The 12869-nt window shown below is 35.2% G+C and overlaps 1 protein-coding gene across 1 annotated transcript; it reads right to left on the bottom strand.

The window, feature by feature from the left end:
- Positions 1–1659: 1659 nt before the first annotated feature.
- Positions 1660–11991, bottom strand: LOC149406006 (ABC transporter B family member 15-like). Its single transcript, XM_089608508.1, has 8 exons — positions 11725–11991; positions 11241–11295; positions 10947–11125; positions 7963–8420; positions 6673–7213; positions 4531–5397; positions 3322–3814; positions 1660–2537 (listed from the first exon to the last, which is right to left on the bottom strand). Exons 1-8 carry the CDS (start codon positions 11989–11991, stop codon positions 1660–1662), a joined length of 3738 nt encoding a protein of 1245 aa, XP_089464634.1.
- Positions 11992–12869: the final 878 nt, after the last annotated feature.

The raw sequence follows: 12869 nt of genomic DNA, 5'->3' as shown, positions 1-12869 counted from the left end.
TTTTGTAATTTTCCTTTTAAAAAAATGGATCATACCGTGTAGTGGTATTTTTTCAGTTTTTTTTAAGACCTTTTTAAGTCTTACAAGACAACACGTAATAAATATTTTCCTATATATCTTCCTTGAAAAAAGATTTTAATTTTGTTTTCTTATGGAAAATTCCAATTTTATCACATCAGAACTTAGCATTTAACGGTAGTGACATACTTGACACGTTTTTATGATGAATACGTAATATTAGGAAACAATTTCACACGAGACGTATTCAAGAAAAAAAAAATGGTTTATTTATTTAAGACATTAATTATTTTCTGCCATTTGTCTATGTTAGCGCTATATAAATCTGTTCAGTCCACATAAGAAAACTGTTACATTACACAAATCAAGCTGTACTCGCAACTGTACACATAAAACATGCTACAACTGTACTTTGTGTTAATAAAGGGAAGGGAAAAAAAAAGTCTAAACAGTCAATACAATCAGTTGCTTTTCCGTCTCAAGGCTAAGTAGAGATAGAGATGCTATTTCACTTTAAGCTCAACGAACTAAAAAAAATACATTTTCCTTTATTAAAACGTTTAATCTGTTTTGGTTAATTTTTGTTAGAGTAGATAATGCTCCACGTCAGCTTAAGTTAGCCTTCGTTGATAGTTAGCTTTAGCTTAATTCTAGTTAATTGTCTGTTATAAGTTTGTTAGCTTGAGTTAGTATTAGCGTGTGTAATATATGTACTATAAATACTCTGTTCTTGAGTGCTGATAATCTAATGAAGAAACCGTTCCCAAATACTTCATTCATTAATTCATCATTTCACTGAGATTTCTTTCAATTTTAACCATTTGGTTATTTTTTACTGAAAAATTCGGTTATTTCGTCGCTTCAAATGTCGGCTTTTGTTCTCACCATTAAAAGTTTTGTGTATTTAATTTTTGTCATAGTTTAATATGTTTAATTTTAGTTTTATCTCATACTACTCTTTCTTTTATTGTATGCCACCGTGTCTCTGATAATTTTCTTGTGCTGATGAAGTTTTTAAAAAATATATATTAATATGATTGTGAAGCTAGTTGTAAGAAAATAACGTTAGACCAAATAAATTTTGCTTACATTTTTTTGTTCTAATTTTGATTTTTCATATTTATTTTCTGATTTTGGCCAAACGATCGTCGGGTTTTTATGAGTTGGAACCAAATAGCTCGTTTAAAAACAAATCTACCCAAATGAGACCCAAAACCATACTAGGAAATAATCAGTGGCTAGACTTTCAAAAATAAATAAAACGAAGCAACAAAAGTAAACAAATAAAAAAAACACTTCGAATTCAGACTCGGCTAGGCAAAAGCCATCGAATTCATAGAGAAGAAGCGAAAGCAAATAAATCTCCATCGAAGCCCGTCCTTTTCCACCAACAAGAGAAGCCTAAAATATTTTTTTTCCCCTTGAGTTAATAGTTTGAATTTTTTAACTATTTAAGTTAGCATTTTTATATACAATCAACATGTAGATTTGAAAGAAGTTTTTAGTTTTATATATATATTTTTAGTGCTAATACATTTGAAGATAGTTAATTATAGTATATTTCTTTTTTTACTAATACAATATATTGATGATTAAAATACAGCAAGCAATTATGATTATTTGTTAGTTAAAGAAAGAAGTTCAATATTCAGTAGAATTGGTTGACTTTGTCTGGATGTGAACGAGGGAGTAATAAACTCCATTAGGTCCGTTTGCCAATAATTGAGAATGAGTCCCTTTTTCGACCACTAGTCCTCCGTCCAAAACCGCGATGGCGTCGCAGTTCTGGATGGAGCTCAGCCGGTGGGCCACCACCACGCTGGTGCGGCCCACCATCACGCGGTCCAGCGCGTCCTGGACCGCCCTCTCTGACTGGCTGTCCAGCGCGCTCGTGGCCTCGTCCAATAGGAGGATCGCCGGGTCCCGCAGGATGGCCCGCGCGATGGCGATCCTCTGCTTCTGCCCCCCCGACAGCTGGACCCCTCTCTCCCCGCACCACGTGTCGTACCCGTCCTTGAGCCCCGCGATGAACTCGTGCGCGTTCGCCGACTTCGCCGCCCCCGAGATCTCCGCCTCCGTGGTGGTGGTCCCACCGTAGGCTATGTTGTCCCTTATCGTCCCCGCGAAAAGCGTCGGCTCTTGGCTCACCAGCGCGATGTGCCTCCTTAAGGAGCGGAGACTGTAGGACCGGATGTCTCGGCCGTCGATCCTCACGGAGCCCTCGATGGGGTCGTAGAACCGCTCGATGAGCGCGACCACGGTGGACTTCCCCGACCCGCTGGGCCCCACGAGGGCGGTGGACTTCCCGGCCTCGATCCGCATCGAGAAGCTGCGGAAGATCGCGACGTCTGGCCGGGACGGGTACGCGAAGTGCACGTCATGGAACTCGACGTCCCCGGAAATTGTGGCGGGGACGTGGCCGTCGGGGTCGATGAGGCTTTTTCGGTCCAACACGGCGAACACCGAAGCAACGGCGTCCGAGCCCTTGGCCAAGTCCGTGGTCATACTACCGATGTCACCTATCATTAGCATAAATAACTTGGTAAATACTTTTAAACTTGGTCCGTACCGAATAGTTACTATTTGAAACTAATTACTTAGCACAATAATATTGGCAGCAAAAATACTCAATATTTTCGATTTATTGCAGTTTAATCCCCATTCTATAAAAGTTGCGATAAAAATACTCAATGTTATAAAATCTTACCTCCATTACTATCTTACTGTTAAATTAGATGAAAAGACACATGTAAGCATCTATAAATTATAAAAATATTAAAAATTAACATTTTAATTTTGTTTATGTATTTAAATATAACAAAAATAAATTGTTTAGTATTTATTATTTTAGGATTTTTAGATGGTTACATGTGTTTTTCTGTCTAACTTAGCGGTCAAGTAGTAACAGAGGTACGATTTTGTACCATTGAGTTTTTTTTTTCCGCAAATTTAAAAAAATGAGTATTAAATTGCAACAAATAAAAAAATATTGAGTATTTGCGCCGCCAACAACTCATTAAAGTTTTAAATTTTCAGCAAAATAGCAAATTGCCAAAAAAAAAATTTTGTTTTGTTTTACAATGTCGTTCAAAATTGTGACGTTGTATATAAACAATTTACTATTTAAAAAAAAAAATAGTCACACATTAAAAAAAAATTTATTGAAACTTGACACTTGTCCATTTTTGTAATTTTTTGTAAATTTTGACTCTTTTACTAATTTTAGACGGACTCTGACTATTTTACAAATTTATTAATTTAAATTGACTAGTTAGCTATGACACCCTTATGCAATAACAATACCTATGACTCGGCTTGTGGTGAGCAAGATCAAGAAGGTCTGGAAGAACGCATTAGCGGTGATAAACCCGAGGCCGATAAGCTTCCCTCCGTACCAGAAGGTGAAAGCCGTGGTGCAAGTCATGAGGCTTTGGGAGATAGCGAGGCCGAAGCCCGCGTACCACGACTGGCGTGCGCCCTCCTCAAGAGGGCCTTCTTGGGCCCTCTCGAGCATGGAGACGATCCGGTCTTGGGACGAGAAGGCGGTGACGGTCCGCAGATTGGAGACGGCCTCGGCAGAGAGCTTGCTGCTCTCGTCTTGGGCTTTTACGGCCTTTGCCGACATCTTCTTCATAAGGACTTTGCGGGTGTAGAAGCAGAGGATGATGATTGGCTGGACCGCCATAATCACCAACGCGAGCCTCCATGCGATCACTAGAGCCATCGCACATGCGATTGTCACCGCGGATATGGTCTGTACTAGAAGAGCCATTCTATCTCCTACCAATGATCTCACCTACATCAAAATGAAGAATAAATGATTTTAGAACTTTTTAGCTTAATTTTTTTTTTTTCCAAATATTATAAATCAATTGATATGTAAAATAATCAAAATTTTAAGTTCATTTAATTGAGTGATTAAGCCATCAAAATTTAGAGATTTGTCAAATAGTTAATTTTTGTAAATTTTGAGTAAATAATCATTACGGTGATGTGACATTGTTTGAACGTTTTTAGCATTTCATTTATGTCCTAGATGTCTAATGATAATTTACAATTATTAACGAATATTTACAACTATTAAATGTCTTTTTGACTTTTTTTTAATAAAATTTCGTGGTTATTTGCTTAAAATTGACCAAAGGTTGGTTATATGACAAAACATGAATTTTCATATGACTATAAATCTAGAGAGCCTAAAATTAAGTAACTAAAACATCAAATTGTATAGATTTGTTAAATAGTGAAATAGTAGTAAAATAATCTAAGTTGTGAATTTTTTTTAGCCAAGTAGCCAAATTTTGATGTGTAAAAACCATCATTTTTCTTGTTGTTTATTGTTTTGAGCTCTATTTTACTTTGCTTATTGTCTAGAGTTTTATTTATAAGGTAAATAACATCAAAATAATGGTTAACAATTTGATAAAATTTGAGAGAAATCTAAATAGTCACTATTAAATTAAATTGACACGATAGAAGAAGCATGGGCTTATAAATCCATTCAATACGTACCATATTTGCCTCTTTGGCGAGTCTAGAGCAAATGGCACCGGTGGAGTTCTCATCTCGGTCGAACCACCCGACTTCGAAGGTCAGCACCTTGGAAATCATTCGCTCTCTGATCCTCTTCGTCAAGTACTCCCCCATATACGCGAAGCTATAGTGCTGACACACGTTAATGAGCAACGTCAAGACGGACAATCCGAGAAAGCAGAGCGAGTAGAACCGAGTCTTGTCCTTGATCTCTCGGTGATCCGTCAAGAAAAACATCGAGATCATCGAACCAACGACGAACGCGTACAAAGGCTGGACCGCCCCGGAGAGCGACGCGCTAGTGCAACCCACTAGCGCGTGTTTCCACTCAGGCATGTTTAGGGAAAATAGTCTAACGAATGATGGCGCATGGGATGCGAACGAGTCGCTGGAGCTTCGGATGTTCGAGTGATAAGAGACTGTGGAGATTTCTGACGCCTCGTTTAGATGGTTAGGGCTTTGGTTGTTGTGTGTGGAAGTGAATGATTTTGGCGTCTCAACGGAGTTAGGATTTTGGTTGTTATTATTGAGGCGGAGCAGGGAGGAGTATAGGCCTTCGGGGTGGAGGATGAGGTCATTGTGGGGCCCGGACTCTACGATGTGGCCCGATTGGACGATGGAGATGAAGTCGGCGTTTCTAACGGTGGAGATGCGGTGGGCAATGATGATGGTGGTGCGACCCTCGGCGGCCTTTTCTAGGGCTTCTTGAACGACCCGTTCGGACTCTGAGTCAAGGGCGCTAGTTGCCTCGTCAAGGAGGAGGATTCGGGGCTTCTTGATGATGGCTCTGGCTATGGCGATCCTTTGTTTTTGTCCCCCGGACATTTGAACTCCTCCTTCGCCTACCTACAAGATGTTTTCACGTAACAAGAATTATAATTAATTGTATTGTGATTAGGATTTGTTTTTTTTAGCACTCTAGTAATCTAGTCATTTGAAATTTAATCTTATGTAAAATAGTCAAAGTTCGATAATTAGTCAATAAATACTATTTAACTATAATTTTATTTTAAACGTGTTTTAAGACGACTATTTAACTATATTTCTATTTGTTATTAAATTATTATTATTATGTTTCTCTCTTTGCGTGGTCATCTATAAACATACATGGATACACTTGTAGAGTATCTCAATACACTTGTAGAGTGTCTCTCTTTGTGTTTTAAGACAAATCTAACATTAAGAATATATATTTGCTCAATTTGTGAAAACGTCCAACGAAAAGAAGAACAAGAGACACAAGCACTTATTGACTCTTCTAAAATATCCATATTGGTTGGTGAAAAAGATTCCAGCAAGTTTGGTTCGTTACTATGAAGAAGCTAATTCTTCAACCTCGATAAGAAAATCTAAAATAAAATACTCATTTTAAACGAAATCTTCTTAACTCTACCCTCTCCATCATATTTGAGATTTTGGTGTGATTTCCTAAGGAATTACTAATGGGTAAGTTGTGTATTTTTATTTTATTTTTAATTTATATCATGTTTTCGACTATTAATACAAGAAAATTTAAGATTTTAGCTAACTTGATATGTTTCGGTGTATTTCAAATACGAATAATTTATGTTTTGCTGGTCTTCTTCTCTACGTCATATATGTAGCTATATGCGTCAATCAATGAAGAACAGTGTGCGGCTCATATATGCGGCAACAATGAAGAACAACTTGTGATGCATATGAAGCCCATATGCGGTTTAGTTAAGGGTATTTAGGTAAAGCTAATAATTAATTTTCAAATATTTGTAATTGTTAGGCAAAGAAAACCCAATTACATGCATTTTAAGTAAGAAAATCTCACGGACTAGGCTACTTAAAACGTTAAATTTGCAATATAACCAATGTTTCAAACATGTTTAAAATCTAGCTATATTTAGTGATGTGGTCTCATTAATCATATAGCATTTTACATGATTGTCCCTATAATTTCATACGTTAATTTTGGTAAATGACTAATTTATAAAAATAAACAAAACGTTGAGTAGTTTCTTAAAATCAAGTTTGAAATTGCTTAGATAGCTACAGCGCCCTTTAAGTGATTTGAAGTCAAATTTCTCTTATAAACCAAAAATAAATTCCATATATATATACATATAGAGGAGGGACAGAGAGAGAACTAACCTGTGTGTCATACCCTTTAGGCAACATAGATATGAAACCATGAACATTAGAAGCCTTGGCTGCTTCAATGATTTGTTCCATGTCCGCGTCTTCTTCACCAAACAAAATATTTTCCTTGACTGTGGTGGCAAAGAGTGCAGGCTCTTGGCTCACCAAGCCCATTTGAGACCTCAGCCATTTTATTTGCAGCCTATTAATCGCAACCCCATCAAGGCATATTTCTCCCGCAATAGGGTCATAAAATCTCTGCAGAAGCGAGATCACCGTCGACTTTCCCGAGCCGCTACTTCCAACCAAAGCCATTGTTTTGCCGGATGGGATTTTCAAGCAAAAGTCTTTGAAGACCACACTTTCGGGTCTTGAAGGATACGCAAACTTGACGTGCTTGAAATCCACTTCACCAGAGACATTCTCCAAGATCTCACCTTCTGTATTGGACGAGTCGATCTTTGGAACTCTTTGCATGATTTTCATCACGTGCTCTGCAGCCGAAAATGCTTCCGAAAAGTTCTTGAGGTTGGATAATCCAGCACCAAATGCCCTGATTTATGAAGCAAATCGAGTTAATTGGATGGAGAAATTTATAATCCATCATTCTTAACAACTACGTTGGACAATTAAGCACAAATTATAACCAATAATTTTTTTTTTAACAAGGACATTTTACGTTCTGAGGAGTTTGAACATGCGCCCCTCTAAAACGATGTCACCTTATAGGCATGAAGTCTTGTCACTCAAACGAAGCTATTGAGAATAATATTGGAATGCATCTATATATGTATATTGAATCTAATTTAGAATTCTTCCTGAAAGAAGAACATGCAAGTCGTACTAACTTGTGAATATTAACCAAATTTAATTTGACATAGGACTAAGTAAGAAACATTGGTCGATTGATTATTATTAGACGATCACAAATTATTTCAAAAGCATGACTTAATGAAAAGGTTTCTCTCATTATCTATTAGAAAAACCTTTTTTTTTTAAAACTTTTGTGACAACACATGTCATGAAAAAACTGCATTTAGTGACAAAATATATCATGAAAAACTGTATTTAATGACCATTATAGTCCTAAAAGTAGAACAAAGGCTTACAAATGCATAATGGGAAAAAAAAATACTCCATTTAATCATATTTTTGGAATAATTCCAATTCCATAACTATTAGAAAACCATCACAATTATCATTTATTATAATATATCCTCAACGGTTAACAAGGTTAATTAGTGCTAGTTTCATATCTAGCCTTATAATCAATATTAATTAAAAAGGAGTAGAAGCGCTTACAGTCCTCCCATGATTATAGCTACACCGGCGGCAAAAAGTGTGCCTCCTTGGGCCCCGTGGTACATGACCAATCTGCTGCTATAGAAAGCCATGAAGGCCCAAATAGCGTAGCTAACGCCGTTGCTCCCTATGGCCAAGCCTTTGGCCAAGCCCTGCTTTAGGCCCAACTTCACCGACCCATTTAGGGCCGTTGAAAAGTCCTCTTCGGTCTTTTGCTCTCCCACAAATGCGTAAACGGTGCGCACAGAAGATATCGCCTGTGCGGCTATCGTGTCAGCCTTGTTGTACTCGCCTCTCATTCTCCTAGCCAATCCCATTAGAGTCCTTCCGTACATTATTCCCGGGATCACGAGTAACACCACAAACGGCACTGCCACTATGGCTAGTCTCCACTGCATGAGAAACGCAACTATGTAGCTCCCGAAGAAGCTTGACACGTTCATCACAAAATCCGGCAACTGATATGTTACATTTGGTGAGGAAAACAATCATTTTACTAAAATTTTAACTGAAATTTGTATCTAAATTTTCAGGTCCAATTTGACATGTTGACATGTAAAGTATTTTAGCGAGTTTTTACGAATTAAATATTTTTTTGGCACTTTACGTTGAAACATTCTTTTTCCAATATTAATTTTTGTTCAATATTAAATTAAATATATTATTACAATTTGTATTTTATTTTTTCCGATTATTAGCATAACATGAACTATATGAGTTGCGTCGTAATAATCACTTTTTTTTGCATTAACGGTCTCTTAATTTTGAAAACTTGGCACTAGCGACTTTTTTCCCCTTTTAGAACGTATAACCTGAATTTTACCTTGTTTTAAAGACAAAATGACTAGTTTATGCGATTTATACTCAAATTCAACCATTTTTTTTTCACTCAGTGGCCGTGTATGGTTTAACTTATTAAGCCTGCTTTTAACTTTTTCTAAAAGCCCAACTGTTTTAAAAGTGTTTGGTAAAATAAATTTTAGTAAAAGTTGAAAAATACTTTTGCAAAATATAGAAGAAAAAGGAAAAACAAGATTTTCGTAGGTTTTAGGAAAAGTGTTTTATATTTTATGTTGAATTACGATTCTGTCTTTAATCATTCAACACAATTAAATGTCAAAATTTTGTTTCCTTGTGATATAAAGATGTGTGCGTACTTTAATGGTCAGTGGTGATAAATAACACTGTTTTTTTTTTTAATTGTATTATGAGTTGTAAACTTTAGGGATGTGCAAGTCTACAGTTTTACTATTTTAAATTATCATCTATATGTATATTAAAATTGGACACCGAATATAAATTCAGAAAATACTATTAGTAAAAACATATATATATATATATATATATATATATATCGCGTCAGTTTTAATGTTTATACTTTATACAAAACATCTAAAATATAAGACATACACACACACATATATATATATATGTATATATATATATATATATACATATATATATATATATATATTTATTTCTATCGTTCAATTAATAATTATAATTTTATTACACATAAATATTAATAATTTTTATTAAGTTCAAGAGATGTCTATTTTTTATCCTTTTTTTTATAATTATATATGTTTTACCAAACGCTAAATCTATTTTTGCTATTATCAAAAACTATTTTAAAAATAGTTTACCAAATACTTATCTGCTTTTAAAAAAAAATATTTGTTTAAAGTAGATTCTAAAAGCACATTTTTAAAAAAGCAAAGCTAAGTCCGTATTTGTTTCGCCACAATTAGAGTACACACACGATAATAAATCACATAAAGTTACCAATTGACGTAAAAAAAAAAAAGAATAAAAGACATATTTGCCCCCTGAACTATGGCGTCTATAAGAGTGCACCCCCTATACTTTAAAAACTCGATATTTTCCCCTTCATCTTTGTATTAATTTCAATGTTGTCCTTCCGTCTAAAATTCTGTTAAATCATCCGTTAAATAAGCATGTGGATATCATGTGACACTCAAAATAAGGATATTATATGTAATTCTAATTTTTATCTTGATTAAGATTAATAAAATAATATTAAATAAATAAATTAAAATAATATTAATAAAGAAAGGCATTAATAAAGAAATTAAAATAAAGAATTAATACATTCTCTCTCTCTCTCTCTCTCTCTCTCTCTCTCTCTCTCTCTCTCTAATGTTGGGTTTATATGCGTGCGAACCGGAGAGGTGGTAGTCTTTGAGCCTGGGCAACGAGAAAGCTCCTTGGGGACGACTCCGTCGAAAGCGTTGTCGGAGAGATTGAGTCGACAATGAAGGAGATCTGTGCCAGAGAGCTTCATATGGGTCTCGCATCGCCTCCTTGATTTCTCAGAGGCACCGAATGTCGTCCGCCATGCCGGAGCACAATCGCGGTGAACATGGACAAGTGAGCAAGGAGCAAAATCGGATATTCGGAGGTTGAAGATGAAAGGCTCATAACTGTGTCGTTACAGCGATTTGGAGAGTGGTGGTGGTTCACGTTGAAGTGATGGGCGAGCAGAGAAGCTTCGGGGAGATTCAGAGGAGAGAGAGAGAGATTGTAATTGCTATGATTTATTAATTTTAATTTTTTTTAATAGATGTTAAGGGTATTTACGAAAATTCCCTCACTTTACATATATAGTTACAAAATTGTGTATATATAACTAACGGATCAAATCCAAAAATAAACGGAAGGACCACAAATGTTACAAGAACTGATATTAAGGGGTAAATTGATCGATTTTATAGTATAAGGAATGTATTTTCGTCGCCATAGTTTAGGGGGTAATTATGTCTTTTATCCACAAAAAAAAAAGGTCATTGACACTTGAGATTTTGGCAAAAGTTCGGCAAAATTACTACAAATTTTTAAAGTTGATAGAGTCACCTGCCAACCCCTACCATATTAAGTTAAAGGATAAATAGACAATTAATGAAATAAGTAAGCATAAACTATAAATGTGACCAGTTAACAAGGTTAATGAGTAAATAAAAGACCTTTTCGCTTAGAAGAGCTTGAACGACAAGACTATCGCTCGAAACGCTGGTTATGACTTGAGACATGCTTGTCACGTGCGTATCAAAGTAGCCCACGTCTTGTCGCAGAATGGCTTTCAAATACCGAATTCTCATTCTCGTCGCTTGTCTCTCTGCTGTTCTTGTCCAACAATATCCCTCTAAATTTTTTTTATTAAATATATAGGTTGTGGTCAATTTATTAAGAGCTCAAACTCTAATTTGAATTTAACTAATTAAACTTTATAACTTCAAATAAATATTTGATCTACTTACCCAAGAAACAAGCGATGAAGCCGACACTAGCCAAGTATACATAAGCCAACGCATACTGTAAAAAGAAAAAGAAAACAAAAAAAGAGGTAGAATTTTTTAATACGTACATATAATGAATGAATCACTATGATCTAAAGACCAGTGAATATATTATTATGGTTTAACGCAGAAGTTGACTCAGATTTCTTACAGTTTACCAGAATAAAAACAAGAAAATTACAACCAATATAATTTACAAAAAAAAAACTGAGAGGCGGGCTAGCTAACAAAAAACCGCCGGAGTTTTGTCGAATTTTGGATTCCCGGAGACATTTTTCCAGTATTTTGGTGTTTTCCCGGAGGAGGGTACATATTTTCAAGGAATTTTAAAATTGAATCATTTGTCCCGTATTGGAAAATAAACAAAATTCCTATTATTTCAGTTTGTGCAGTGAAGGTGCGAAAGACAAATAACTTGTGTTCAAAAGAAAAGAAAAAAACTAACCTGGTTAATATTTTGCAAGAAAAGATGTTGCTGAGAAGTGAGAGTAGTTGTTGATGTACCACCAATGTTGTTCATAATGCGTCCAGTGAACAAAATCCCGACCGGAAGAGCCATTCCACGGCCAACGGTGCCGATCAGACCCAATCCCATTAGCCATCGATCCACACCGTCCGCGTGGATCAAAATCGATCCAATACACCCACCCTTCACATCAATATTATTGTTATTATTATTATTATTGTTGTTGTTGTTGTTGATCTCTCTCATTTTCTCACCCAGCAACCAAACAGCCTGGGTATGAAAGCTTGCCAATATATATATATTATAGTTTGAGGCTACAAGGTAGATAAAATTTTAAATACAAGAGATTGCTTCCCATGACATATGCGTGTTCTAAATTAAAAAAATTGGCTCGAGAGAAGTGTTTGTGTATCCTATGAAACGCCACAATATATAATTGAGGAAAGGAAAACGAGGCCATGAAAGAGTCAAAGTCAAACTGTATATAAACAACAAGTACTATTCAATTAGTTATGAGGTATATTCACATGGAGGTACGTGAAAGCATGAAAAAAAATATATTATATATATAACTTTGTTTTTCAATTGCGATTTTAATTCCCGGTCATGGAGATATGAGACATGCATGGACGGGTTGTATTATTTTGTAACGTAAAAATATACATGAAAGTTTTGAACGATATTGTATATAAATTAAATAAATATTTACTCTCTTTTTCTTACGAAAAATAGATAATTATTTTATCATGAGGTCGAACACACAGTTATCTCTATGATGTGTGGATCTGTTTCTTTATATACTATTATAATATGGAGGTATATAAAAAAAAATTAAGTAAAAATTGTAAAAAAAAAAATAGTCATTTGAAACTAATATATAAGTAAATTAGGAGTCTCAATTGTTTTAGCCAAAGTTACCTTGTCAAATAATTTTTTTAAGATATATATACCCAATTTATCACACCCAAATAATTTAATCAAATAGTACAGTAGATACCACATTTATGAACATCAATGAACGACAATTGTAACTACTAACAATAATAAACGACAAATAACCATATTTGGCATCTATCAATACCCCTAAACCAAAACATTGATGTTCTAAAATGGGAGCTCTACCA

Source organism: Urtica dioica, chromosome 1, assembly GCF_054948205.1.
Source record: "Urtica dioica subsp. dioica isolate 48M chromosome 1, U.dioica_male_clone48M_v1_H2, whole genome shotgun sequence".
In the NCBI taxonomy this organism is placed as follows: domain Eukaryota; kingdom Viridiplantae; phylum Streptophyta; class Magnoliopsida; order Rosales; family Urticaceae; genus Urtica; species Urtica dioica.
Note: the sequence above shows the minus strand (reverse complement) of the source record. Positions and strands in the feature narration are given on the sequence as shown.

Coding starts and splice junctions, on each gene's coding strand:
- LOC149406006 (XM_089608508.1), bottom strand. CDS start 11,991: ATGAGAGAGATCAACAACAACAACAACAATAATAATAATAATAACAAT. Junction 11,296..11,724: donor TCTTGCAAAATATTAACCAG/GTTAGTTTTTTT, acceptor TTCTTTTTACAG/TATGCGTTGGCTTATGTATA. Junction 3,815..4,530: donor TCGCCAAAGAGGCAAATATG/GTACGTATTGAA, acceptor ATTTTGATGTAG/GTGAGATCATTGGTAGGAGA.